Raw genomic sequence first — 27771 nt, 5'->3', positions numbered from 1 at the left:
TCTCTCTCTCTCTCCCCTCTCTCACACACATTATTTCTTTCCTCTCTCTCTCTCCCCTCTCTCACACACATTATTTCTCTCTCTCTCTCTCTCCCCTCTCTCACACACATTATTTCTTTCCTCTCTCTCTCTCCCCTCTCTCACACACATTATTTCTTTCCTCTCTCACTCAGCTCTCATTCACCCGCACTTCTTAAAACTGCTATTCCGAGAGATAACTTATTTCTTTATAAATCCAGAAGCTGCTGCTTCAAGCAAAGCAAAACTAAATGCAACATGACGTTTATTTGTTATATCTGGAAGGACATCAACGAAGGAAAAGATTTCTGTTAATTTAAATAATTTTAACGCAGTAGTCAATTGGATAACAAACAGGGTTAACTATTCTAGAAGCTTATATTTCCACTTGTTCTGTTAATCTCTAACAACTCAGAATGTCGGCAATCGTCTTTCTATCATCGTTACTGGCAATTCCCACTTCTTATTGCTTAAACAATATCTTCACAGTGCGACAACCTTTGCTAATACTCTTCTGCGGTGTATTCGTCCTTTCTGTTATGATTGGTATTCCATACCTCTACATACGAAACCGGCGAAACGTTACAGATCGTTTCTTTTATGGTAAGTCACCATGAAATTTCAACCAACATCGTTTTTATGTAGTTTTTATTAATCTTTTTTGTTTTACCCTTTTCAGCTGTTGTCTTCCTCGAGTTGTTTACTTTGCCGTCAAAATGTTTAATTATCTTATAATATACTTCCTCCCCGCCCTCTGCTAACCACAGACACAGTTAATTCCCTTGCAAGCTCTTCTGTCAGTTTCTCACAAGAAGTTCGACTCAGCTTCCTCGGCAACCACTGAAACACGCTAATTGCAAATCTGTGACCAGATTCCTTCGGGAATTCCGCCGAATATCCCTTAAATTGTATTCTCCTTAAAAACAAATACAGAGTATATCCGGCGAATGGTGTAACGCTTTAGTTTAACCAAGTAAGGAACACGTACACCTGGTATTTAGGGTTTTTATTACGCGAAAACAGGTGGTGTACGTATTCTTTACCTCTGCCTTTAAGTCTTACAAATACTGACTGAAAAATAAATAAAATAATAGAACCCTTGGTGTGTTTACAGATGTGGGTTCGTATTCCAGGGGAAACCTTCGATCTTTTTCTTCCCCAAAGGGATTTTCAACCTAATATTTACGTGCTAGTATTTATAGTTTAATGTACTATGAGATCCACTGTTCCAAAAAAGAAATTAAGGTGGTTGTTGTTTGAACGCCTTTGATTAAAGGGTTGACATGTTGATAACTTTCCTGTGTCAGCCAAAAGTTGTTGTTGATAGCCACTTAGTCAAGTCACATTAAACAGATTTGATTGAAGGTTTTCTAGCAATTGGCTAACCTATCTTTTTGCCAGATTAAAACTATATTATCCAAAGAATCGCTTTTTAAGGCATTAGAGTATGAGTTGCTGGAATTTGGCTGCTATTTCTAGCATATTGAGTGACCACATATAGCCGCAAACTGCAGAGCTAATTGGTGCACTTAAATGAAAAGAAGACATCCCTATGCAAGTGTGCCTCTGTCTGAATTTGCTTCCTCATAACTCAGAAAAATTAATATTTTTTAATAAAATTTACTACAAAGCCATTTCAGATGGTGTAGATTACAAGTATATACTCTTTTACTTGTTTCAGTCATGTGACTGTGGCCATGCTGGAGCACCGCCTTTAGTCGAGCTAATCCACCTCAGGACACCACAAATAATTGTTGTTGACACACTACGGCAGAAAATGTATTCACCTCAATAGACGTCACTGATTGGTTGAAATTGCCGAAATGCAAGAAATTAAACAACAAATAGCTTACAAACTACAGAATTTTCTCAAGAAAGCCAAGAGAAAAAGATGTTTTATGTAACACATTCTACCAGTATACGAAGCTTAAAAGTGTTTAGTTACAAAGAAGTTATTTTAAAAATCTGCTGGTCAAAGTGAAAAGATCCTCTACCCTATCTGAAAGGTAGTTGTTGAAAATTTCATTGAAAAAATATCTATTTTTCTGAAATTTACGAGGAAACAAAGTTGGTGGGAAAGCCAAAAAGAAACGCAATATTTTAGATGTATAATGTCTTGAATAGAGAAACTTCTTTGACATGTTTTTTTTAAAAATCTTTAACTTGTTTCAGTCAATAGACTGCAGCCATGCTTGAATTATTTGGTTGATTGCATCAATCCCAGTACTTTGTTTTAAAGCTTGATATGTATTCTACTGGTTTCTGTTGCCAAATCGCTAAGTTATGGGATGTAAACAAACCTGCACCTTTGTCAAGCAGTGGTGGGAGACAAACACAGATGCAAAGACACACACAATGGGCTTCTTTCAGTTTCCCTCTACCAAATCCACTCACAAGGCTTTGGTCAATCTGGGGCCATAGTAGAAGACACTTGCCCAGTGCCACACAGTGGAACTAAACCTGGAACCATATGGTTGGGAAGCTATGCCTGTACCTAAACCTATACTTATTTTACTGGTTTATTGTCTTTTCTATTATCATAATGGCCCCTGTTCCTTGGAACTGGTTTGTCTTATACTTTAGCTACTCGGGTTCTGTTGACGCACTTATCTTACTGTGTTCATCCTTACTGTGTTCATTCTTCCAGGCCCTACCTTAATCACTATGACCAGTCTTTTCTCTCCTAGAACACTGGGTTTCTGGTATCTCTTTCCTGCAGGTATTTATCGTGTTAATCTCACCAGTCTTGAAGGGTTCTCAAACGTGATGGCCACTGTACCTTCTTCTAGACTCAGCAAGTAAACACAGAAGTGGGGCGTAAATTAAGTTTCACCAAATTCTAAGTTGTTTTAGCACCAGGTAAATCTTGATTGAACAGACACACATTTGATCACAAGAGTTCCAGCTCTTTATGACCATCATGGCATACATTGTCCACTATAACTTAGAATAACTTAGAAAGGTTTTGGCCAGTATTGGCCCAGGCCATGTCTAACTTAATAGCACCACCTGGCGAAGTCTTTCAGTTCAGGATTTGGGCACCAAGGCCCAAATTGGTAGAATACAGTTTGGAGATCTGACTGTTATTTTTAATAGGACAGACAACTGCATAGAGGTTCTTTTGTTCACTTGTCTAATACTAAATATAGAATGAGACCTGATTTCTTTATAAAACAAGACCACAAAGCAATCTTTTGTGGGTAGGGATGTGTTCAATTATAATGGCAGCCAGTTTGTACCTGTATCTATTTATGTAAAATTGGTATATCCAATTATGCTACATTGCTATATTTGGTGGCTGTTTAAGCAATGAGTTGGATGATGTGTTGAAGAAGGAGCAAGAACTCCTGAAATATGCTAGACACCTATTGCCTATTTTTTTATCTTCAATCATATTGTTTACATAGATGTGTTTGTATTTGAAATGTAACAGATCGGTGCTGGCTCTAATTTCTGTAGAATGTCTGTAGAGATAACTTTCAAAAGTGAAATAATTTATCTACTAACACTGGTGGGGTACAATATTGACTTCTAAGCCTTTGATATATTTGATAATATTCTATGGTTGCATGATGAAATATGGTGTCCCTACCAACAACTAATAGATATATATTCTGTCTGTTTGTATGACATTTGAACTTGGAATCTAAGAGGTATAGACAGGATGGTGTTGTTAAGCATTTTGCTTTGCAAACCAGCAAACCACGAGGTTTGATTCCAAATGCAAAGCATTTTCGATAAGTATCTTCTGTTGACAGCTTCGCGAGTTTGTTAAATAGCAACTGTGTAGCTCTTCTTGATTATGTATATAAAAGTATCAAAACAGTCAGAATCCTTAGCATGGTAGCTGACGAAGGCTAAATTTTCAAATTCTAAAAAAAAATTTCTTTTATCTGTGATTTTGCTGATTGTACTCATTCTTCATATATAAATTTATGTATATATGTGTGTGTGTGTGTGTATGTATGTGTGTATATATATATATATACACATATATACGACGGGCTTCTTTCAGTTTCCATCTACCAAATCCACTCACAAGGCTTTGGTCAGCCCAAGGCTATAGTAGAAGACACTTGCCCAAGGTGCCATGCAGTGGAACTAAACCTAGAACCATGTGGTTTGGTAAGCAAGCTACTTACCACACAGCCACTCCTGATCAGCTTCATTTGATTTAGACAGATTGTTGTTTTAGTCTATTATGAAGGTTCTTACTGTCCTTGTTTTGCTCCTAGCCAGCTCTGATCAAAGCATTCAAGTTGTAACTATCCTGCTTTTTCTCCTTTTATAATATATCTTGGAGCACATTATTCAATGTATCTTGGGCAATATTTTTCAATGTATATCTCCTTTTACAAAGTAGCATATGATTTGGCTCCCATCTGGCAATCGATTAACCACAAAGAAGATTTTTTGTTAGCTCATATTGTAAAGAAAAAATAGTGGCTGCAAGTAACCCAGATGTATGTGAATAGTGCTTCAATGTTGGGGAAATATTTGTAATTTATATAGAAAAAAAAATAGGTTGCTATAAAGATCCAATGTTAGATAATTTGCTATTCTGTAAAATATTTTATTTGCATAAAATGTTTGAGCAAGAGTTGTTGTTTTAAAAGTGCACCGTCTAATATCAGTCGATGTTATTTTATTTTTGTTGAGAGAAATATGTCTTAGGAACTGGTTTAATTTGTTCTCTCTCTCTCTTTTTTTTTTTTTTTTTTTTTAATGGAATAGTCAGAAGAAAGTGGTTGTACCCATGACTTTCTCAAGCAGTTGACATTCTTTAACAACTGCAAGGTATACACATCAGAAAGAAAAAAATAGAATGATAAGCCAGGGCATTCAAACAAAATTACCTTGGGGTATTTATTCTATCCTTGTTGCATAGACATTCCTTTTACATTTTTACCATCAAAAATTCAGCTAACCATTAACTGACTTCTTTGGAAGGCTATAACCAGCTGTGCTATTGTTCTCAAAACGTGGGATATGAAATTAAAATGTCAACAACTGCAAGCAAAACATGAACAGAGTTTGAATGCACTGGCTTATCATTTTATTTTATTTTTTTCCTTCTGATGTGAATACCTTGCAGTTGTTAAAGAATGTCAACTGTATTGATCTAATTAGTCTTGAAGTGCTTCGCAAAGTCATGGATACAACCACAGACTTGATTTCATGGGGAGGAAGGATTAAGTAATGTGGTCGATGCAGGCCTGGAAGTAGGGAAACAGTTTGTACTAAAAGGAAGAGAGCCAATTGTATTGACTGGGATTCAGTGAAGGTGGTATGCAACCAACTAACTCTGAATGAGCAGAGGCCATTGTAGTTACAGTAGAAAATTCAGTGAAAGGGGAGTACATCTGTGAGAAATGTTTGTTTGAGAGAGAGTTTGAACTGAAGCATAGATGAGTGAATGAATGGGGTAGAGACCAACTATGTGGCAGTTCATATCCTCTTCTCTTCAGTATTATAGTATGCTGTTGTGAATCCAGATCCCACAACACTGTAACATTTTATTGTGCTGGTGTAGCAAATCAACATTCTCTTTCATATTTAAAAAATAAATACCAGTCAGACACTAAGGTCAATTTAAAACTATATTTTCCCACCAATTTTGTACCTTTATGACTATTAAAAAGAAATTATTTTGTTTCTTCAAGGAGAAATTTTATAGTAAAAAACAAATCAAATAGGCGCAGGAGTGGCTGTGTGGTAAGTAGCTTGCTAACCAACCACATAGTTCCGGGTTCAGTCCTACTGCGTGGCATCTTGGGCAAGTGTCTTCTGCTATAGCCCCGGGCCGACCAATACCTTGTGAGTGGATTTGGTAGACGGAAACTGAAAGAAGCCTGTCGTATATATGTATATATATATGTGTTTGTGTGTCTGTGTTTGTCCCCCTAGCATTGCTTGACAACCGATGCTGGTGTGTTTACGTCCCCGTCACTTAGCGGTTCGGCAAAAGATACCGATAGAATAAGTACTGGGCTTACAAAGAATAAGTCCCGGGGTCGATTTGCTCGACTAAAGGCGGTGCTCCAGCATGGCCGCAGTCAAATGACTGAAACAAGTAAAAGAGTAAAGAGTAAATTATTTCTATTAGTCTCCTCTTCTCCATTTCCTCTTATTTTAACATGGACATCCATTTCTCTGTGCAATTTTCAGCAGAGTTTTTTGTCAATTTGGACAATTTGCATTGCTCCATACCGAAGCAACTGTTTTTAATACCACTAACTGCAAAGTGAAGCAGATCCTGTTAGTTAACCGCACAGACTGATATGTTCCTTGCCTATGAGCAGAACTTGGTGGATGTAGCACTTTGTAAGGTTTGATTTCATTACCAAGAAATGAATAGTTTAACATTTTAACCTCCTGGATTTTTGTTTGGAAGATTTTTTATACTTTCATTTATTCAGAATGTCTAAAGGTTACAGGGATACTATAACAAATTTGGATAATAGTAGTCGGTTTATAAAACATGGATGATACTAATGCCAGGGATCATTGAAGAAGGAATGCCTGTTATTTAATTTAACAGTCAGTCTTTCACCAAAATAATTGATTATTCCAGAAAACAAAAATCTTTTTTTGTCTCTATTTTCTTACATTTTTTTCTGTCTGTATTTGTGTAACAGGATCTGGTATCGGTATCACTGAAAGGGGTGATCCGATCCGTCACATACAAAGAGTTAGATATAAACAGATGAAGTCAGGTTATCAGTGAAAGACAGCAGTTTGTTTCTGGGAAAACGACAGCCGAATCTGTTGTACAGCTTCTTGTTCGTTGGTTGAAGTGGTTCGATGTCGTCCGCAGCTAAGTCGGTGTGGTTATCAGAGACTACCAATGCATGTCTGTTCACGATGGCTGAAATGCCCAGAGAGGATGAATGAGTGAGTGTGCCTTAGGGGGTCAGTTTCCCGCACATGCGCATGGGGAAGACTTCCGGTGGCCACCCGGAAGTAGTCCCATTCTGCGCATGCGCGCTGAACCTTACACAGTAGCATCACTACATGATTTCATAATTTAAAACAAAACAATACATTCCTTAAATTCGTTATAATCTTTATTCTTTATTCTTTTTTATTTCTTATTTCAGTGTTGGGAATATTTACATTCAGCTCTGTAATTGATTTGATCATTGCTTTAGAAAACGATGGAATTATTGACGACTTCATGGAATTCTACTTAAGAGAAGGAGAACCCTACTTGAGAACCTCTCACGGCACAATGATATGTTATTGGGATGGCATTGCACATTACGCCATGTACCTGGTTATGTTAACAGCACAATCATGGAAGTAAGAATTAACCTATTAACCCTTTCATTCTATATATTTGATAGAAACACTTGTTGTGAATGGTTGCATGTGTGGATAAATTGGTGGAGTCCATCCTCTGCTGGTCTAAACACGGTTAGTTTCTTCCTGAAAGGAATTTCAACCGTGTTTCATGGTCTGCTACCACAACAGCTCCTTTATAGGATCCAGTTAGCTCAAGACATCATCAGGGGGAACCACGTCCAGTTTCAGCCCCTACTCCTCTACTGTTTTGATGTGGTGCCCCCCACCCTCTTCGGAGGTGTCTTCAGCTCTGGTATTGGGTGCATGTCTTCTTTCTTCTGTTCCCTGGCCTCTTCGATGTATCGTCAACGAGTGTCAGCAGGCGACCGACTCTTGATTCTCTTAATTTCATTCACTTTTTGGCAGGTTTTGTTTTTTGAAAACCACCTCCTTGCTTAGCCGTAGGTTGCCCTGGGTTACATGTTAGCAATAACTCTAAGAGTGACCTGACATTACACACACACACACACACACACGCACACACCGAGGCACTCTGTGCTAGCATGGGATGCAGACATTAAATGATGATGATATTTAAAATAAATAAATTCACAGAAAGCAGGAAGGTTTGTTTACATGATTGACAGACAGACACACACACCACTCACATATCACACTCACACCACACATACACACACACCATACAACCACACAAATCACATACAATCACATACACACACCAACACACACACACACAATCACACACACACACACACAATCTCATACACACTTACAATCACATATACACACAATCACACACACACACAATCATACACACGCGCACACACACAATCACACACAATATAGGAAAGTGTATTCATGTATACTTGATAAAAGGAAAAGACATGTCCAGAAATAATGTTGGATCTATTTTTAATCTTTCTCCACAAGCAGCGTATTTCCAGTAATTTTTAAATTAAACATCTGTGTGAATGTATGTGTAAGTATATGTTTGTGTGTGTGTGTTTAATATTATCTGTTACTTAGAGGAAGAAAGGCAGCAGTGCCTATGATCTTTTTTTTTTAGGATCTCTAAGACTGGTGCAAGAAGGAGAGGGTGGAAGTCATCCTTAGGTCAAAAACTTGTCCTGGATTGACAAAATAGTGGACTCTACTTCAGGGACCAGATTAAGTATCCTACTCAAGCATAGGGCCAGTCTCTGTCTGTCTGTCTCTCTTTGAAGGGCTTTTCCTATAGTTTTTCATCTACTGGAAGGCTTTTGTCAAACCAAGGGTGAGGTAGCTGACAAATGGGATTGAACCTAAATCCATGAGGTTGCCAAATGACTGCACCCACAGTGTGTATGTGTGTATATGTGTGAGTGCATGTGTTTATACACATACATGCTCATGTACACACCAACACACACACACATGTTGACATGTTGGCACACTCCCAAATTTTGAACATTCAAAATTTTTGTCCCTATTTCATTTGAGTAGTTTAATTAAACTCATTAAAACAGTTTATTTATTATCACAAATTTGCCTTCGTAATCGGAGCATAAATAAGATGGCAAGCTGGCAGAATAATCACTACACTAACTCAAATACCTAGCAACAGTTCATCTGGCTTTATGTTCTGGGTTCAAATTTGATTTTGTCTTTCATCCTTTTAAGGTTGATGAAATAAGTACCAGTTAAATACTGGGGTTGCTGTAACCTGCTATGCCTCTCTCTCAAATTTTCAGGCCTTGTGCCTATACTAGAAGGAATATTAATTTCAAACCAGGTAGTGAACTGAAATAATCATTAGTCTGTCAAATTTCTCAGGTGCTTTTCTTTTGGTTCTCTATGTTCTCAGTTCAAATTCCACCAAAGTGTACTTTGCCTTTCATCCTTTTGAGGTTGATAAAATAAGTACGAGTTAAAGCACTAGGGTCAATATAATTGATTAGTCCCCCTCCCACCAAATTTCTGGGTTTGTTCCTATTAGTAGAAAGGATTATTGGGACATAAATAAGGTGGTGAGCTGACAGACTCATTACTACCCTAGATTTAACCCTTTAGCATTTAGATTATTCTGTCAAATGTAATGCTTATTTATTCGCACTGTTTTGAATTAATCATGCCTTATCTCGTAGCTTCAAGATTTTGATGATGTGATTGTTTATTTTTTGAAAGGCATTATAGGGTAGGTGTGAGAGGCTGGATATGGCTACTTTGAACTTGAAACAAGTAGAATGTTTGGGTCTGATGTGGGTGGTTTAAATGCTAAAAGGTTTAAATGCCTGATATGGCTGGTTCAAATCAATGATATGGCTGGTTTAAATGTCTGATGTGGGTGGTTTAAATGCTAAAGAGTTTAAATGATATGTGGCTGGTTCAAATCAATGATTGGCTGGTTTAAATGTCTGATGTGGGTAGTTTAAATGCTAAAGAGTCTAAATGCCTGATATGGCTGGTTCAAATCAATGATATGGCTGGTTTAAATGTCTGATGTGGGTAGTTTAAATGCTAAAGAGTCTAAATGCCTGATATGGCTGGTTCAAATCAATGATATGGCTGGTTTAAATGTCTGATGTGGGTAGTTTAAATGCTAAAGAGTCTAAATGCCTGATTGGCTGGTTCAATCAATGATATGGCTGGGTTAAAGTCTGATGTGGGTATTTAAATGCTAAGAGTCTAAATGCCTGATATGGCTGGTTCAAATCAATGATATGGCTGGTTTTAAAAATGTCTGATGTGGGTAGTTTAAATGCTAAAGAGTCTAAATGCCTGATATGGCTGGTTCAAATCAATGATATGGCTGGTTTAAATGTCTGATGTGGGTAGTTTAAATGCTAAAGAGTCTAAATGCCTGATATGGCTGGTTTAAATGCTTAGTGGCATTTCTTCCAGTTTTTTTACATTCTGGGTTCAAATTCTGCCGAGATTGACTTTGCCATTCTGCTTTTTGGGATCCATTTATCAAGTAGCAGTTAAGCTCTGGGTTTATGAAATTGATTTCTTCTTTCTCTCAAAATTGCTGGCATTGTGCAAAATTAGAAAGAATTATTGGAATATAAGTACAGTATATAATTATTATTGCCGTAACTCTGAATTATGAAATATGGTAAACATGCTTGAACACGTACACACACACACACACACACACACACACACTGATACAGTAATACACTTTCCTGTTTGCCATGTGTGTGTGTCTGTCTGTCTATCTCATTCATACACACGTACATGCACAAATACTTGACTACACTTTCCTGTTTTGTTTTGTTAATTGTGTGCGTCCACACATGCATGCATGTGTGTGTGTCTGTGTGCATGTGTGTCTGTGTCTATCTCATTCATACACATACATAAACAAATATTTAAATACACTTTCCTGCTTCATATTGTATTTTGTGTGTGTGTGTGTGTGTGCATGCCTGTCTTCATACATTGACACACACACACACACACACACTGTATACACAATGCTGAGAGATAAATTAATGTATGTTTTTTTTAATCTATTCCAGCCAGAATTATCGAGAAGTTGGTCTGTTTTGGGTCGGCTCTATTGTTCATAGTATGTTCATCCTGCTTCCTGGAGGTGTTATTGGTAAGTATGTGTGTGTGTGTGTGTACATGTTTTTGTGTGTTTGTGTGTATTTGACTGTTCATATATGTGTGTGTGTGTATGCTTGTTAGTGTGAGGAGTATGTTTACTTGTTTCTATGAAGTATATCTGTTTTTGTGAGCATGTTTCTGTGATTGTGTCTGTGTGAGTCTGTCTGTGTGTCTTAATGTCTCTATGAATAATATATTTTTAGATGTACTCAGCTTTGATATCAGTGTTAAGGACACCAATCAACTTCTTGCTAATTACTTGGCTCTCATATCTTTATTAGTCTTTCGTTAAGTCTCTGCTCACTTTTGTATGGTTCCAGTTTACTTAACCGGCAGTATTAGAAAGTTTTGTACAAGAATGCCACAACAATGCGGACCTAGATGTACTGTGTCTGGGTAAAATAGAGTAAAATTGCTATTTCTGGGACACTTTTGAGCATAAGTCTGCTTGTTCAGGGTTCACCTGGGGCTAAACAACAACATCAACACATTAGCATGTCCTGTTTTGGAGAGTGGTATTTATTTATATCAGTTAGAAGAGAAGGGACAGTGCCCATGGCCCTTATTACAACCAACCATCTCTGATTGGAGATTGTTGTACAGCCTGAATATATATATATATATATACATAGGCGCAGGAGTGGCTGTGTGGTAAGTAACTTGCTTACCAACCACATGGTTTCAGGTTCAGTCCCACAGCATGGCACCTTGGGCAAGTATCTTCTACTATAGCCTAGGGCTGACCAAAACCTTCTGACTGGATTTTGAAAGAAGCCTGTTTATATATATATATATATATATATATATATATATGTGTGTGTGTGTGTATATAGATATGTGTGTATATGTATGTTTGTGTGTCTGTGTTTGTCCCCTACCATCACTTGACAACCAATGCTGGTGTGTTTATGTCCCTGTAATTTAGTGGTTCAGCATTAAAATATCAATAAAACAAGTACTAGGCTTACAAAGAATAACTCCAGGGGTCTGTTTGTTCAACTAAAGGCGGTGCTCCAGCATGGCTGCATTCAAATGACTGAAACAAATAAAAGAATATATATATATATCTTTTACTTTTTTACTTGTTTCAGTCATTAGAGTGTGGCCATGCTGGAGTACTGCCTTTTAAGAGTTTTTAGTCGAATGAATTGACCCCAGTACTATTTCTTTAAGCCTGGTATTTATTCTGTTAGTTTCTTTTGCTGAACCACAAAGTTTTGGGGAATGTAAACAAACTAACACTGGTTGTCAAGCAGTAGTGGGAGATAAACACACATACACACATTGCTGCTTGCGAAGACCTGTTGAGGCAAGTGAAATCGAAATCAAATTCCATGACTGGCATCCGTGCTAGTGGAGCCCTAAGAGCACCATTCGAGCATGATCGTTGCCAGAGCAACAAACTGGCTTCCGTGCTATTCGAGCGTGATTGTTACCAGTGTCGCCTTACTGGCACTTGTGCTGGTGGCACGTGAAAAAACATTTGAGTGTGGTTGTTGCCATTGCTGCTGGACAGGCTCCTGTGCAGGTGGCACATAAAAAGCACCATTTGAGCGTGGTCATTGCCAGTACCACCTGACTGGCCCTCGTGCTGGTGGAATGTAAAAGCACCCACTACACTCTTGGAGTGGTTGGCGTTAGGAAGGGCATCCAGCTGTAGAAACTCTGCCAGATCAGATTGGAGCCTGGTGCAGCCATCAGGTTCGCCAGACCTCAGTCAAATTATCCAACCCATACTAGCATGGAAAGCGGACGTTAAATGATGATGATGATATGTATGTATGCCAGGCTTCCTTCAGTTTCTGACTATCAAATCCATTCACAAGACATAGAAAACTGTTGGCACAGATGAACCAGAAAAGAGTATTTAGTATCGGGCTTGGTCAACCTTTATCGGAAGTGGATTTATATGGGACATGGCTCATCATCAAGCAGGTCACACTGCTAAAAAGCTTCAAGGTAGTTTATCATTAGGTACGCCATTCAGAAAGTGCTGCAGGTTGCAATTTACCCATGACTGATCTATATGGTTGTCTGTCCACCTTACTAGAAACAGCAGCTGAACCTCCCTCACACCAGACATGTTCATACATATCCAAGCATCATAAAAAAGGAAAATGATTAATACTGTAATCCTGGGTATTCCTGGAAAATATAGAATGGTTATGGTTTGAATACCTTTGACTGTATAAACATGGGTCAGCTGTATCAAGGCAGATCTGAGCTTAAACAAAGCCTACAGCTGCAACAACCTTTTGTTAGTATAGAGAACAGGTTAAACTTGTCTCAAAAGTAACCTTTAACACTCAGGTGTGTATTTATATATACATATGATATATACACAAAAGTATCCTTTAACACTCGTGTGTGTTTATATATCATCATCATCGTTTAGCGTCCGTTTTCCATGCTAGCATATATATATATATATATATGTCTATCTATCTCTCTCTCTCTCTCTCTATCTCTCTCTCTCTCTCTCTCTCTCTCTCTCTCTCTATATATATATCTATATATATATATATATATATATATATATATATATACATACACACATATACACACAGACATGTGGTTGTTATATATATGTATATAAATATACGCATATATTTATATATGTATATAGTGTTCTACATATGCTTTTTTTTTTAACTGACCTGAGGTATATATTGCTTACATAGACACAGAAGTGACCTTTTTCTTTTCTGTTGCAATTTTTGTTATGTCTAAATCCTGCATTCCTTCTAATTGGCAAAGTAGAGGCCAGAGACAAAATCATTTATAAGAGACACAGCTGCGCCTGTTGTTGATGTTGCAGTTGTCAGTTAGTTCAAACAAAAGAGCAAACTTGATATCCTGTCGTGGTTGAAATTGTGACGAACATAGTGGGGGAGGAGGAGAAGCAAGGGGAGGTGGAGGAGGAGTGTGGTTGGCAGATGAAGAGCAGAAAGAAGAGAATTTATTCCTTTCAGTGTATTCATCCTTGTTGTCGTCATCTTTTCAACATCCACTTTTCCATGCTTGCATGGGTGAGACAGAATTCGTCGAGACAGATCTTTCTGTGGCCAGATGCTTTCCCAGTCGCCAACCCTTACCTGTTGCTAAGTCAGGTCGTATTTCCCCATGGCTAGGCATATCTTTTATGGAAGATTGGAAACAAACAACATCTCTTGCATGAAGGTGATGCTAATTTAGAACCATCGTATGGTGTCATGATAAGGAGACATGTACATATGCACACACACACACACACACAAAGAGACAGACAGACAGATAGATACATACATACACACATAGGCAGGCAGGTGTGCATGTACTCAAACACACACGCACACACACAAGATGAACTTCTTTCAGTTTCTTATTTCTTTATTGCCCACAAGGGGCTACACACAGAGGAGACAAATAAGGACAGACAAACAGATTAAGTTGATTATATCGACCCCAGTGCATAACTGGTACTTATTTAATCGACCCCAAAAGGATGAAAGGCAAAGTCGACATTAGCGGAATTTGAACTCAGAACATAGCAGCAGATGAAATACTGGTAAGCATTTTGCCTGGCATGCTAATGTTTCTGCCAGCTCACCATTTCAGTTTCTGAAAGACTTTGGTTGGCCTAGGGCTATAGAAGACACTTGCCCAAGGTGCTGTGCAGTGGGAATGAACCTAAAACCACACAACTATACTTGCACCTAACTAGATACTAAAATTTTATACCGTTCTTAAACTTTGTAACTTTTATGTTTCAACTCAGTATATTACTGGTACAGGACCATTCTGTGGCAAAGTCATTAGAGTATCAGCTAGAACGCTTTGCTATATTTGTTCTGGCTTGCTCTGCTCAGAGTTAAAATCTCAGTTAGGTCAACTTTATCTTTCATCCTGCTGAGGTCAATAAATAAAGTAAGTAAAGTACCAGTTAAGTACTTCCACTTTTTCTCTGGAAGAAATAGGCTGTGTTTAGTCAGAGAGAGAGAGAGAGAGAGAGAGAGTGGAGTGGGGTCTACCAAGTTTAAAATAAAAAAATAAATATTTGTTGGCCAGGAGATTCAGAGAATTTAACAAGCTGGGACTGGATATCTGTTTATATAAAATGAAAATAAATGTACCCTTTTAAAGCCTAGCCAGGCTCAAGGGCCCGGTTTTCCGGTTTCAATGCCGCATGTGTTCCCCAGCTGGATGGGACGCCAGTCCATCGCAGCGTTACTCATTTTTGCCAACTGAGTGGACTGGAGCAACGTGAAATGAAGTGTTTTGCTCAAGAACACAACGCGTCGCCCGGTCCAGGAATCAAAACCACAATCTTACGATCTTGATGCTGACACCCTAACCACTAAGCGACACGCCTCCACCCAAGTTTAAAATACCAAGGACAAACTGTATGTCTCAATAACACTTCTATGGCTTCTTCAGCAATTGATGGGCCATCTCTAGCATCTCTGAAATGAACTGGTAGGAACTGGAACTTCTTAGCCTCTCAACTATACCTACATTTATTAAAAATAAAGAAGAAATACAAGTGTGAAGAGGTTATCTCATTGGCTGGCCATTGGTGCTCTACAGTGTCCATTGACATCACAATAAGCCTAGTTGTTTAGACAGATGTCATAATGGAGATTACAGTTTATCACTGGAGAGCAGAAGCTTTGTATAACTAGGGAAGGGTTTTGTTTGTTTGCTATACTGAGTTCAAAATCTTTGTGTAAGTGTTACTTGGACAAGGATGAGTTTTGTCCGAATTTGTCTTAAGTATACTAAATCTTGACCAAAATCTTCAAGTGCTGCCTCTAGAAACTAATTAGTTATGAGGGTCTACTATGATGACAGCTACATGCACATATAGTTTGATTATGTTGGGTTGGCAACTAAGTGCCCGCTGTATTTTTTAAATCTTGCAATTTATTGCATTTTTAAATTTTGGAATCTATTTTTTCTAGAATTCTATTTTTGAATCATTTTGGAATCTATTTTGTTTTTTTGTTTTTTTTTCAAGTAAATTTTAGTTAATTTTTGTTTATTTTCAGATCATTAAAATGGAATGTCAAGTTAAGAAATACGAGCATTTTTGACACATCCTTCTTTTTGCTTTTAATCTAGGTTCCAAGGCCACAAAAGCTGCTTGCAACATTTGTGCCATAGCTGAAAGAACCACTTGCGATTGGTATGCCAAGTTCAAAAATGGAAATTTTGACCTCAAAGACGCACCTTGTTCTGGCCGTCCAGTTGAGTTCGATGAAGAGTGAGTGATTAAACCAACTTTTGCATGAAGATTCTTGTCAAACGACAAGGGAACTGGCAGAGAAAATGGAATGCTCCAACACTTCTATAGAGAAGCATCTTCACTCGATGGGACAGGTTCAGAAGAATGGAGCATGGGTTCCGCATGCTTTAAGTGACAGCAACAAAAATCAACGAGCCACAATCTACGCCGGTTTGCTTACTCGTCACTGCTCAACTCATGGACACAAGTAATGATTTCTTTACCAAATCGTTACTGGCAACGTAAAATGGTGCCTGTACATCAATATGAAGCAGTGTAAGAAATGGCTTAGCCCCAGTAAACAAACAACACCACACGTGAAACAGGATCTTAATCCACGTAAAACGATGTTGTGTGTATGGTGGGACTGGGAAGGGATTATCCATTAAGAATTGCTTGAACGGAACCAAACGGTCAACACAGCACTCTATGTTCAACAGATGGAACGACTCAGTACGGCTATTCAAGAGAAAAGACTTAATCAGCAGCATGGAGTTCTTCTGCTGCACGACAACGCCTGCCCTCATATCACCAATATGACCAAGGAAGCCATTCAAATGCATGGCTGGGAAGTGCTTCCACACCTGCCGTTCTCTCCTGATTTTGTACCAACGAATTTCCACCTCTTTCGATCTCTTTCAAATGCTATGCGTGGAATTTCGTTCAATACTGATGCAGAATTGAGAGCTTGGTTGGATCAATTTTTCAAGTTGAAATTGGGTGATTTCTACTAACAAGGTATTGAAAATCTTGTTGAATGTTGGGAAGAAGTTGTAAACAACAAGGGTGAATACATTATTGATTAATTAGTTGTTATTTTTTATTAAACCTTTTAAAAAATTTTAATTCAAAAAAACGGCAGGAACTTAGTTGCCAACCCAATAGATGAAATTTATATACATATGAAATACAAAGTGGCTGTTTCCTCTCAGGCTGGTAATGTAAGAGAAATGGAGTCAATTGTATTGTCTTTACATTTCTGACAAACAGTACAAGGATGTAAAGCTATAAAAACTTAATTTATTATCTATTGCTATTTAAGCTACTTATCTTTCATTTCACATTTCTTTTCTTTGTGGATGTGAAAAATCATAGCTGATCTCCTGTATCTCTCATCATAAAAGATCAATCATAATCAATCTGCTGTAACTCCCATCATGAAAGAATAATCACAGTTCAATCAATCATATTCAAACTGCTATAACTTTCATCAGGAAATTGCATTCAGAGTCAAAAAGACAGATGAGAGACATATTGTGAGAATGGGTCTGGGGTTGTGATATGTTGGTGTGTGGAAACTTGTATTTCAAATGCATGTCTGCCCCTATCCCCCAACATTTATTTTTACTCAGAATATGAATGTAGATGGAACACTGTATGTGTGGGTAGCGTGCTAATATAGTACAGATTTGTACTTTCTGAAACATTAGCTGCAGTCTCGAAACATTTCTGACAAGGAACAAGACTATGTGAAAAATGTATGGTTGCCATGGAAGTTTGTTTTAAATTGTTAGGTCTAGAATTTATAAAGTGTCAGGTCAGGACAGGTATGGAGGCATGTGTTGCTGCAGAATGTTACTGTACACACCATTTGTTGCTATCTGTTCAGTATCTGCTTGGCAACCCTCCGAGCAGTGTCCCAGATAGTCCCCATCTCCACAAGATACTTCCTCATCCATCATGACCATGTGGTATGTGGTTGACCAGAAAGGCAGCGAGCTGGCAGAAATGTTAGCATGCCAAGCGAAATGTGTAGCAGTATTTCTTCTGCCGTTACATTCTGAGTTCAAATTCCGCCAAGGTTGACTTTGCCTTTCATCCTTTCGGGGTCGATAAATTAAGTATCAATTACGCAATGTGGTCGATGTAATTGACTTAATCCCTTTTGGCTGTCCTTGTTTGTCCCCTCTATGTTTAGCCCCTTGTGGGCAGTAAAGAAATAGAAAGAGCCATCACCACCAGCAGGATTATCAGAGAAGAGAACGTGGTATGCAAGATCCAACTTGGAAAACCAGGCAACATGATCAAACAGTCTGAGGTGACACTCCTGAATCATACAAGTAACAGGATGCATCCCAGTTTCTGAGTAGAGTCATTGGTTGGATTCAAAATCCAACCAATGGTAGCCCATAATCCCATGAAGTAGCCTGGTACTAAAAGAGTTCAGGTAATGTGATTTGAAATGTCTGATTTAGACATTACTAACAAATCTTTTTATTGGTTGCTTCAAAGTTCTAAATTTGGTTAATCTGTGTAGGTCAGTCTTATTTGGTAGCAATCAATTAATTTATTAAAAATCTAAATATCATTTTAAATGTGTTTATTCACAGGTAAATATCCCATAAAGTGGGTAATCTTCTTGAATGTTCCATATTTAGTTATTCCAATTTGGGTCGGTGTCAATCTGCTTCAGGACCGACCACGTGTTCAAGTACTTAACATAGATGACAATCAGTCTTCAAAATGGGTAAGTGTAATATACTTACTTCTCTGTCATTATTTAATTCTCATTAATTCCTAATTTGACAATAATTAATTCTCATCTGAGAGGTTTGGCTTCCTAAATAATAATAATAATAATAATAATAATAATGATGATAATTATAATAATTACCCTTTCTATTATAGGCACAAGGCCTGGAATATAGGGGAGGGGGATAGTCAATTATATTGACGTCAATACTCAGCTGGTACTTAATTTATCAACCCCAAAAAGATGAAAGGTGGAATTTGAACTCAGAATGTGCAGACAGACCAAATGCCACAGAGCATTTTGCCTGCTTGGCATGCTATAATGATAATAATAATTTTGGCACAAGGCCATCAGCTTTGGAGGAGGGTATCAGACAATTACATCAACCCCTCTATTTTATTACAAACTTTTGGGATAGGTCTTCAACTCAAGGATAATTTGTTCCCACCAGTCTCAGAAACTGGTCATGGACATTACCTTTCTTCCTCTTGACTGAGCTGTTAACCTTATAGCATTTAAACTGGCCATACCTGTCCAAATTATTCTGTTTTATCTTTAAACTTGTCAGATCTAGCCTCTTGTATCTATCCTGTAATTCAAAAAATAACCAATCATATTAACAAAATCTCAAAACTACAAAATTATGCATGATTAATTCAAAACAATGTGAATAAATAAGAGTAACTTGAATGCTAAAGGGTTAAAAAAAAGGGGGTTAGATAGTGCTACAAGTTAAGAGTTTTGCATGAAGGAGTCTAATAGACATCTTAAACCATTTGTGGAGTTGCTAGATTGATTGAAACCAGTAAAGTTTGAGCAAGGGTATAATTTCATGTTGATATCTGGATTTTGAACTTATGTCATCTTTGTTTAGTAGTGAAATACCTTAATTCCTTAAATGCAACATATTTGATTTTGAGACAAATTTTATGATTGTTTCCTGCGAAACCATCTTAACAGGAGAGATTGCACATTATATAAATTAAATATTGTGTCTAACAAAAATTCTTTATTTTACAGGCATTTCTTAAAAAGAATCCCAAAGCTATCCTTTTCCTCATCTTCTTCTTGGGTGCAAGTCTAGTTGCTGTTTTACGTGCTTTTGTAAGTAATTTTATGTTTAAATAATTTTTCAATATTCACTCTAAGGCAAAAATAGCTAGTCAAAAACAAAACCTAATGGTTGACTGGTATCCAACTAGACAACCTTTGCCTCTAAATCAGTGTTTCACATAAAGATTGGACATCAGAACTGAAAGTGGCATAAATGCCATGGCAGACATACAGCAGATGTTTTTGACTCTGCCTGTCAGCCTGCTACTTCATCACTGGACGCTTTCCTTACCTACCATCTTCATTGATATTATCAACTGTGGTTTTCCAAGATGGTATGGTTCTTTCAGCACACCTCTGGTGCTTTCTTCAAGTAACATGTTTGCCATTTTGTCTGTCAAGTCTACAAAATGTTTGAATAACTTGATGTGCATTTTTTTGGTATACAAGGTGAATTTTTCAGACCAAAATTTACAGCCAAAAAAGGGTAGGTCATCTTATACACCAAGACGACTTTGGAGGAAGGCAGCGAGCTGGCAGAAACGTTAGTGCGTCGGACGAAATGCTTAGCGGTATTTCGTCTGCCGTTATGTTGTGAGTTCAAATTCCGCCGAGGTCGACTTTGCCTTTCATCCTTTCGGGGTCGATTAAATAAGTACCAGTTACGCACTGGGGTCGTTACAATCGACTTAATCCGTTTGTCTGTCCTAGTTTGTCCCCTTTGTGTGTAGCCCCTTGTGGGCAGTAAAGAAATAAGACGACTTTGAAGGACCAAAAATTCCATGTGAAATGGAACAGGATTTGGGAAGATAATGATGATTGAATGTTTGTTGTTTTTACACTATATACTACATCAGTTTGTATACCAGAAAATATGGTACTCTTTTACTTGTTTCAGTCATTTGACTGTGGCCATGCTGGAGTACCGCCTTTAGTCAAGCAAATTGGCCCCAGGACTTATTCTTTGTAAGCCTAGTACTTATTCTATCGGTCTCTTTTGCCGAACTGCTAAGTTATGGAGACGTAAACACACCAGCATCGGTTGTCAAGCAGTGTTGGGGGACAAACACAGACACACACACACGCACACACACACACACACACACACACACATATATATGACGGGCGTCTTTCAGTTTCTGTCTACCGAATCCACTCACAAGGCTTTGGTCAGCTCAAGGCTATAGTAGAAGACACTTGCCCAAGGTGCCACGCAGTGGGACTGAACCTGGAACCATGTGGTTGGTAAGCAAGCTACTTACCACACAGCCACTCCTACGCCTGTAATATATTTCTCAATAAAAACAAAACTCTTATTAGAAGGCTATGTTAATTCCAAAGTATTTCTCCAATGTGATTGATAAAATGGAAATATATTTGGTGTAATATAAACTTTTTATATTTTGTTTTGCTTAAGGCAGTGAGCTGGTACAAATGTTAGCATGCCAGGCGAAATGCTTAGCAGTATTTCATCTGACGTTATGTTCTGAGTTCAAATTCTGTTGAGGTCGACTTTGACTTTCATACTTTCAGGGTAGCTAAATAAAGGACCAGTTACGCACTGGGGTCAATATAATCGACTTAATCCATTTGTCTGTCCTTGTTTGTCCTCTCTGTGTTTAGCCCCTTGTGGGTAGTAAAGAAATAGGTATTTCATCTGTCTTTACGTTGTGAGTTCAAATTCTGCCGAGGTCGACTTTGCCTTTCATCCTTTTGGGGGTCAATAAATTAAGTACCAGTTGTGTACTGGGGTCGGTCTAATCGACTCCCCCTCCCCCAAAATTTCGGGCCTTGTGCCTAGAGTAGAAAAGAATCGTTTGCATGCCAGGCAAATATGTTTAGCAACATTTCATTCATCTTTATGTTCCGAGTTCAAATTCTGCTGAGGTCAACTTTGCCTTTCATCTTTTCAAGGTTGATAAAATAAGCACCAGCTTAGGTAGTGGGGGGCTCCGAAAGGGGTCTCAGGGAGTAGCGTCCCTGTCTTCCTGAGCTAGTTTTCCACCACATTTCTTAAAAATCGTGGTAGAGGCCTTGGTCTCAGGACCACTCATAGAAACTGAGGTTGAGAGTAAGCAAGGGCATGCTCCCCATAGACAGTACAGCTCCAAAAAAAGTCTCATGATAGCCAGGGAGAATGGGCACCAGCCAGCCTGCCCAAAGGTTGGGGTGGGTTGCACCTGCCTGCCTCGGTTGCAATGGCATTGAGGTAGATCCAGCCACCCCATTAATAGGAGCAAAACCTGGATTTAAAAGACATGATGATGAGCATTGGGGTTGATGTAATTGATTTATCCCCCTTGCCTGAACTTGCTGGCCTTGTGCTAAAGTTTGAAATCGATTTTCTTTTTGTTCTGCTTTATCTCTTTACTTGTCATGTTTCTAACAATTGCATCTATATTATTTCTTTTTCTCTTTCCCTCTTTTTCTGGTCTAAAGGCTGTTCTTGGTGGTGACCACATTTTCAAGTACTACTTGATTAATATGGAACCTTATTTGATGGATCCTTCAGCTTTCCCTAAAATACAAGTAAGTTATCTCACAGAGTTTTATATTTCTATCGTCATTATCATCATCATCATTGTTTAATGCCCATTTTCCATTTTGTCATGGTTTGGACGGCTTGACTGAGGTCTGGAAAGCCAGCGACTGCACCGGGCTCCAATCTGATCTTGCAATGTTTGTACAGCTGGATACCCTTCCAACCACTCCGAGAGTGTAGTGGGTGCTTTTTATGTGCCACTGGCACAGGAACCAGTCAGGTGGCCCTGACATCGACCACATTCAGATGGTGCTTTTTACGTGCCACCAGCACAGGAGCCAATCAGGTGAGCCTGGTATTGACCACGTTCGGATGGTTCTTTTTATGTGCTACCGGCACAAAAGCCAGTCAGGTGAGCCTGGCATCAACCACATTCGGATAGTCCTTTTTACGTGCCACCAACATAAGAGCCAGTCAGGCAGCACTGGCATCAACCACATTCGGATGGTGCTTTTTACATGCATCACCATGATTATATTTATTTGTGAAGGCACATAGCCTAGTGATTGGAGTGTTGCACTAATCTTGCAATTGTGGTTTTGATTCCTAGACTAGTAGAGCAATCCACTCAGCCGTAAATCTGTAACCCCATGATAGACTGGTATCCCATTCAGGGTGGGGGATGTTGGCCTATCTGCCTAACCAGCAGGGTGCCATTATTCAAAAGCTACAACAATGCCAGAAAATGCATTGTGACCAGCTATGTGTAACAACCTCTGATAGCCTGGTTGATACTGGGATATTTATTCATTTCAATCTATTGTGTCCATAAAGTCCTATTTGAGACAGTGACAGCTCTCTGAAAATGGTGCTATTTCTGAACAATAACAATATAGTTATAAACTAATGAGCAGGTATCGACGTAGTCACTTGAGCCACTTGCCAATTGTTCCTCAAATCACAACCCTTATTTTCTTCAAAAAGGAAAGATACAAGGTCTGATCAATAAGTATCTGGACTGTTGCCATAGTAACAAAGCTAAAGCATGCAGAGTGAAGCCACTTGGCACAGACTGACCTTGAACTCCGCTGTGCATGTGCACTATGTTTTAAGGTTCTAGCTCACTCCCGCTGTTTACAGCACTGCTTGGAAGGAAGGTGTGTAGTGTGTGATTGTCGCATTGACCATGACAGAGAAAGTTGAGCAGAGAATCTGCACCAAATTTTTGGCAATACCTGCTCAGAGGCCTACACAAAGTTTTCAAATACTTTTCATTGTTCTTGACACAATCAAGGAGATCTTGTGCAATTGAAACCCGAGTGTCTTCTTGGTCAGCTGAATGCAGTTTTGGCACAAACTTGACAGACATGCATCTCATACCCAAATCTTCAGTGATAATGGACTGAACTGAACTGTAACTAATCTGCACATCCTCTGATAATTTACGGATGGGGATTCGATGATTTCCCCTCACAGATGCACACACATCTGCAAAGTTTTTCTCGGTTCTGCTGGTTGCAGGTCTCCCAGAATGTTCATCAATATTGTCGTTTGTTCGGCCATTTTGGAAACGTCTGAACCACTCTTACACTTGTGTGTGGCTCATACACTCCTCTCCATACACTTTCTGTAACTTTGCATAGGCCTCTTGAGCAGGTATCACCACGACAACTTTCTCTTATGGTCAATGCGACTATCACACATTACACATGTTACTTCAGAGTATTGCTGTAAGCAGTAGAAGTGAGCTAGATTGTTAAAACTTAGTGCACATGCACAGCAGAGGTCAAGGGCAATCTGTGCCTAGCGGCTTCACTCTGCGTGCTTTAGCTTTGTTACTATGACAACAGTCCGGGCACTTATTGGTCAGACCTCGTATATTGGGCAATATAGTTGTGGTAAAGGGTAACCATGCTGGTGCCATGTAAAGAACACCTGTGTGGGCACCATGTAAGAAGCACCTGTGTTGGCTCCACATGTTGTGTGTATTAGTGACAAGTTGTCTTGAAATCACATGATAGTTGTAAATGAGTGTCACCATCATACAAGCAGTGTCCTTCATTTCCAATCTTCAGTAAAAACATGTCCAGCCAGAGGAAAATATTACCTTAATTGGCAATGTGAAGGGCATCCATACACAGAAAATCTACCTCACTGAATTCCATGTAACCCACACAAGCATGCAACAGTGGATTTTGAGATGATGGTGACGCATCTCATTATAGATCTTGTAGACTAATTGCCAACTAATTGTGTGACGGCATCGCAAATTTCACGAGTCTGTGGATAACATGGGAACAGTTTGCTACGGACGAAATAGTGTAAGAGAAGATGCCAAGTTATTCAGAGTTTTCAGATATAAATATTCTTGGTATAGAATAAGGCGGTGACCTGGCAGAATTGTTCGCATGGATGAAATTTGTAGAGGCATTTCATCTGTCTTTACGTTCTGAGTTCAAATTCCATAATTTTATTGCAGAACCGCTAGGTTACAGGGACGTAAACACACCAGCATCAGTTGTTAAGCGATGTTGGGGGGAGATAAACACAGACACACAAACACACACACACACACATACATATATATATATATATATATATATATATATATATATATATATATACGACGGGCTTCTTTCAGTAGTGGATTTTACTAGATCCACTCACAAGCTTTGGTCGGCCCAAGGCTATTGTAGAAGACACTTGCCCAAGGTGCCATGCAGTGGGACTGAACCCGGAACCATGTGGTTCATAAGCAAGCTACTTACCACACAGCCACTCCTACTTGTTATTAAAATGTGTTACATATTTTAGCTTATGATGCAACTAGCTTTAGCTATTTCATGTTTTTTTTCCTTTTGTTTTTTAAAGTCTTTCTTTTGTGTGTTTATTTTTCCAGATGTTGGTTTATCTGTTCTACTTTTTGCCATATTATATATCCATGATAATCTTCCTTCTATCGACACAAACATCTTTAATTAGTTGGGTCATAGATTTCTCGTTCATCCATGCCGGAGCCGCAGCTCAAGCCCAATTCTCTCACATTGGATCCTCTCTGCATTATCGAACACCTTACAGCCTCCGAGTACCACAGAGGACATCTCACTGGATTACCTTCTGGGGTATTAATCTCTCATTGCTTATGGTACCACAACTGTTTATGATTTACTGCCAATCCAAAGTTGTGCCAATTGTGGAAGAAGAAGGTCCTGATATAAAAAGATCAATGGCAACGATGAACAGTCAAGAATCGCTGGATGCTATTGATCGACTTGTTGAGAATGCTTCCAGAAACCGAAAAATTGCTTTGCAACCTAAGTGATGCTAAAAGTAAAGGTTTTGCTATCTTAAGACATTCCATTTTGAGCACAATTACAATGTCATTTTCTATATACAAGCTTTATTATTTTTATTTTGTTTTTAATACCTTCAGAGAAAATTTTAATTTTTGTTTTTGTTATATTAACACAGTAGCCCTAGTTTAAAGGTCAATATTTCAAAAAGAAATATTTTAGACCGTTCTATTTTAAGCCCTACCAATTTATTTTTTGGTTGATTTTTGTGATTTCAAAAATTTTTTTATTTGTAATTTATACATTCAAGATGAGCCTCATGTTTTCTGAGGCTGAAATATCAATATTCTTAACTTTTACTGAAATATTTGGTTTAAACTTTTTACTGTCTGATATTAAAGTATTTTGAATATATGGACATATCAGAAATTTTTTTATTCTTATATTAATGAATTTCCAAGAATATCTCTGTTACCAAATATAAACCATGGTGAAAGGAAGTTTTAGCTTATATTTGTTCAGAACTGTTTTTGTTTTTTTTTAATTCATTTTTTTTTTTTTTAGAATTTTGTAAATAAATAAATTCTTGCTTGAATCCATGTAAAATGTTGAGCTTTAAAAGTTTCACTTAAAATAACAGTTCCATGGCTAAATCAAATCTTCTGCTACTCTGCAAATAATTATAGCGACAGAAATATATTCATAACTGATTTCAGTTATTTTAAATATTCAAATATTCTCTATTTTGAAATGTATATTTTGGCTTTTCAATCAATGTTGCTCCAGCATGGCCTTAGCAATATGCCTACACATTTTCACAATATTTTTCTTTTTAATGAAGAATAAAATGTAAATAAAATGTTTGAAAGAGTGAGGAACTTGCTGATCCATGAAAAAAATATATATGTGACTGAAATGGAGATATGACAAGTTTCTTGATGCTTTCTTTAAAAAAAGTGTTTTATTATTAAAAGAAAAAGCCTACTCAGAACTCATCCTTTTTTAGGCTGCATGTTATATTTCCAACTTCTTTTTAACACCAAGAAAAAAAATCACCATCTCTAAAGTGGTTCATAAATTATTGTGTGGCAGCTCAATGAATAATTTTTCAGATTTTGTAAATCTTGCACAGATATTATATATCTTTTATATATATTCATTGAAACTTTTGCCAAGAAGTTATTAATTTTGCAAATGACTTTCATAATGCAACACATTATCGGTGCTTGTCACAATCAAATATTTATCTATTTTACTCTTTCTGTCTTCTGTAATTTTACAAGCCCTTTCATTCACATTCTACACAGCTTCTGTTATTCTGTGATAATAACTCAGTATTCAGCAAACCCTGTATTTATTCTGAATTTAATTTTAACTTTGCCTTCAAACATCTACAAATTTGATAAATCTTTTTATTACCTCTCCATAAAATCTTCCCAATTCAATATCATCACTTTATAGAAAAGAATATGTGGATGCTTCTAAAACTGGTTCTTATTCTGTTCTGATTTACAAACGTCTTGCTCCACCAAGAAAAATATCTGACACCTCCAGATGTTACTCAGTTGATGTACCTTTAATGATCCTAAACATACTTAAACCATTATTAAGTACTAATTGCCTTGCAAACCAATATCTCTCCATATTTTTAATGTCTGTCAGTCTTAACCATCGTAAACATAAAAAATCAAGAAAACCCTGTTATATATTACTAACATGGAATCTTAGATCTCAAATGTGTTAGCCTGAATAACAAAAACCAAGAATTGGGTCTTCAGATCAAAGAAAATCTCTTTTCTCTTGATAAACATCAATCAAAAAATGCTCTAATTTAATAACTAGCATATTATAAATATACTATAATTGGTGCCAGATCAAATAGGCTTGATATATATTTGAATCTGTAAAAAAGCTTTTCTCTGCAGTTTGCCATGGAGAAAAAATTCTCTCTTGAGAGAAAAAAGTGTAAAACATATCAGCTCAGAATATTCTCCATAGGACTGTTAAATACATTTTTTTAACTAATTTTTTTTTCTCACCAGTACTAGATATCAAAGAGAGGCAACTCTGAAGTGATTAAAAATCTTAGCTTCACTTTAAAAAAAAAGTCAAAGCTATTGACCGTTGGTGTATATGGGATCCTAGGCTGTAGCAATTTCATAAGTGGATGTGTGAAACAGTAATTGAGAATAAGCAAACTTGATACTAGTTCAAATACATTTGAGAGATATTGAACCCTTGAAAGGTTTTTCACTGCAGTTTGTCATGGAGAAAAAAATTCTCTTTGAGACAA

At 37.7% G+C, this 27771-nt stretch overlaps 1 protein-coding gene across 1 annotated transcript; it reads left to right on the top strand.

Annotated features, from left to right (window-relative positions):
* Nucleotides 1–163: 163 nt before the first annotated feature.
* LOC115220452 (transmembrane 6 superfamily member 1) lies at nucleotides 164–27771 on the top strand. Its single transcript, XM_029790579.2, has 7 exons — nucleotides 164–621; nucleotides 7119–7320; nucleotides 10824–10906; nucleotides 18508–18644; nucleotides 19671–19754; nucleotides 22143–22232; nucleotides 25085–27771. The coding sequence occupies exons 1-7, from the start codon at nucleotides 435–437 to the stop codon at nucleotides 25505–25507; spliced, it is 1206 nt and encodes a 401-aa protein (XP_029646439.1). The 5' UTR covers nucleotides 164–434; the 3' UTR covers nucleotides 25508–27771.

Source organism: Octopus sinensis, linkage group LG16, assembly GCF_006345805.1.
Source record: "Octopus sinensis linkage group LG16, ASM634580v1, whole genome shotgun sequence".
NCBI classification, from domain to species: domain Eukaryota; kingdom Metazoa; phylum Mollusca; class Cephalopoda; order Octopoda; family Octopodidae; genus Octopus; species Octopus sinensis.
This window is presented reverse-complemented; position numbering and strand designations above follow the sequence as displayed.

Excerpts from the sequence above, each read along its gene's own strand:
- LOC115220452 (XM_029790579.2), top strand. The coding sequence starts at position 435 with ATGTCGGCAATCGTCTTTCTATCATCGTTACTGGCAATTCCCACTTCT. Across the intron at positions 10,907-18,507 it reads GCTTCCTGGAGGTGTTATTG|GTAAATATCCCATAAAGTGG; the intron begins GTAAGTATGTGT and ends GTTTATTCACAG. Across the intron at positions 22,233-25,084 it reads CAGCTTTCCCTAAAATACAA|ATGTTGGTTTATCTGTTCTA; the intron begins GTAAGTTATCTC and ends TTATTTTTCCAG.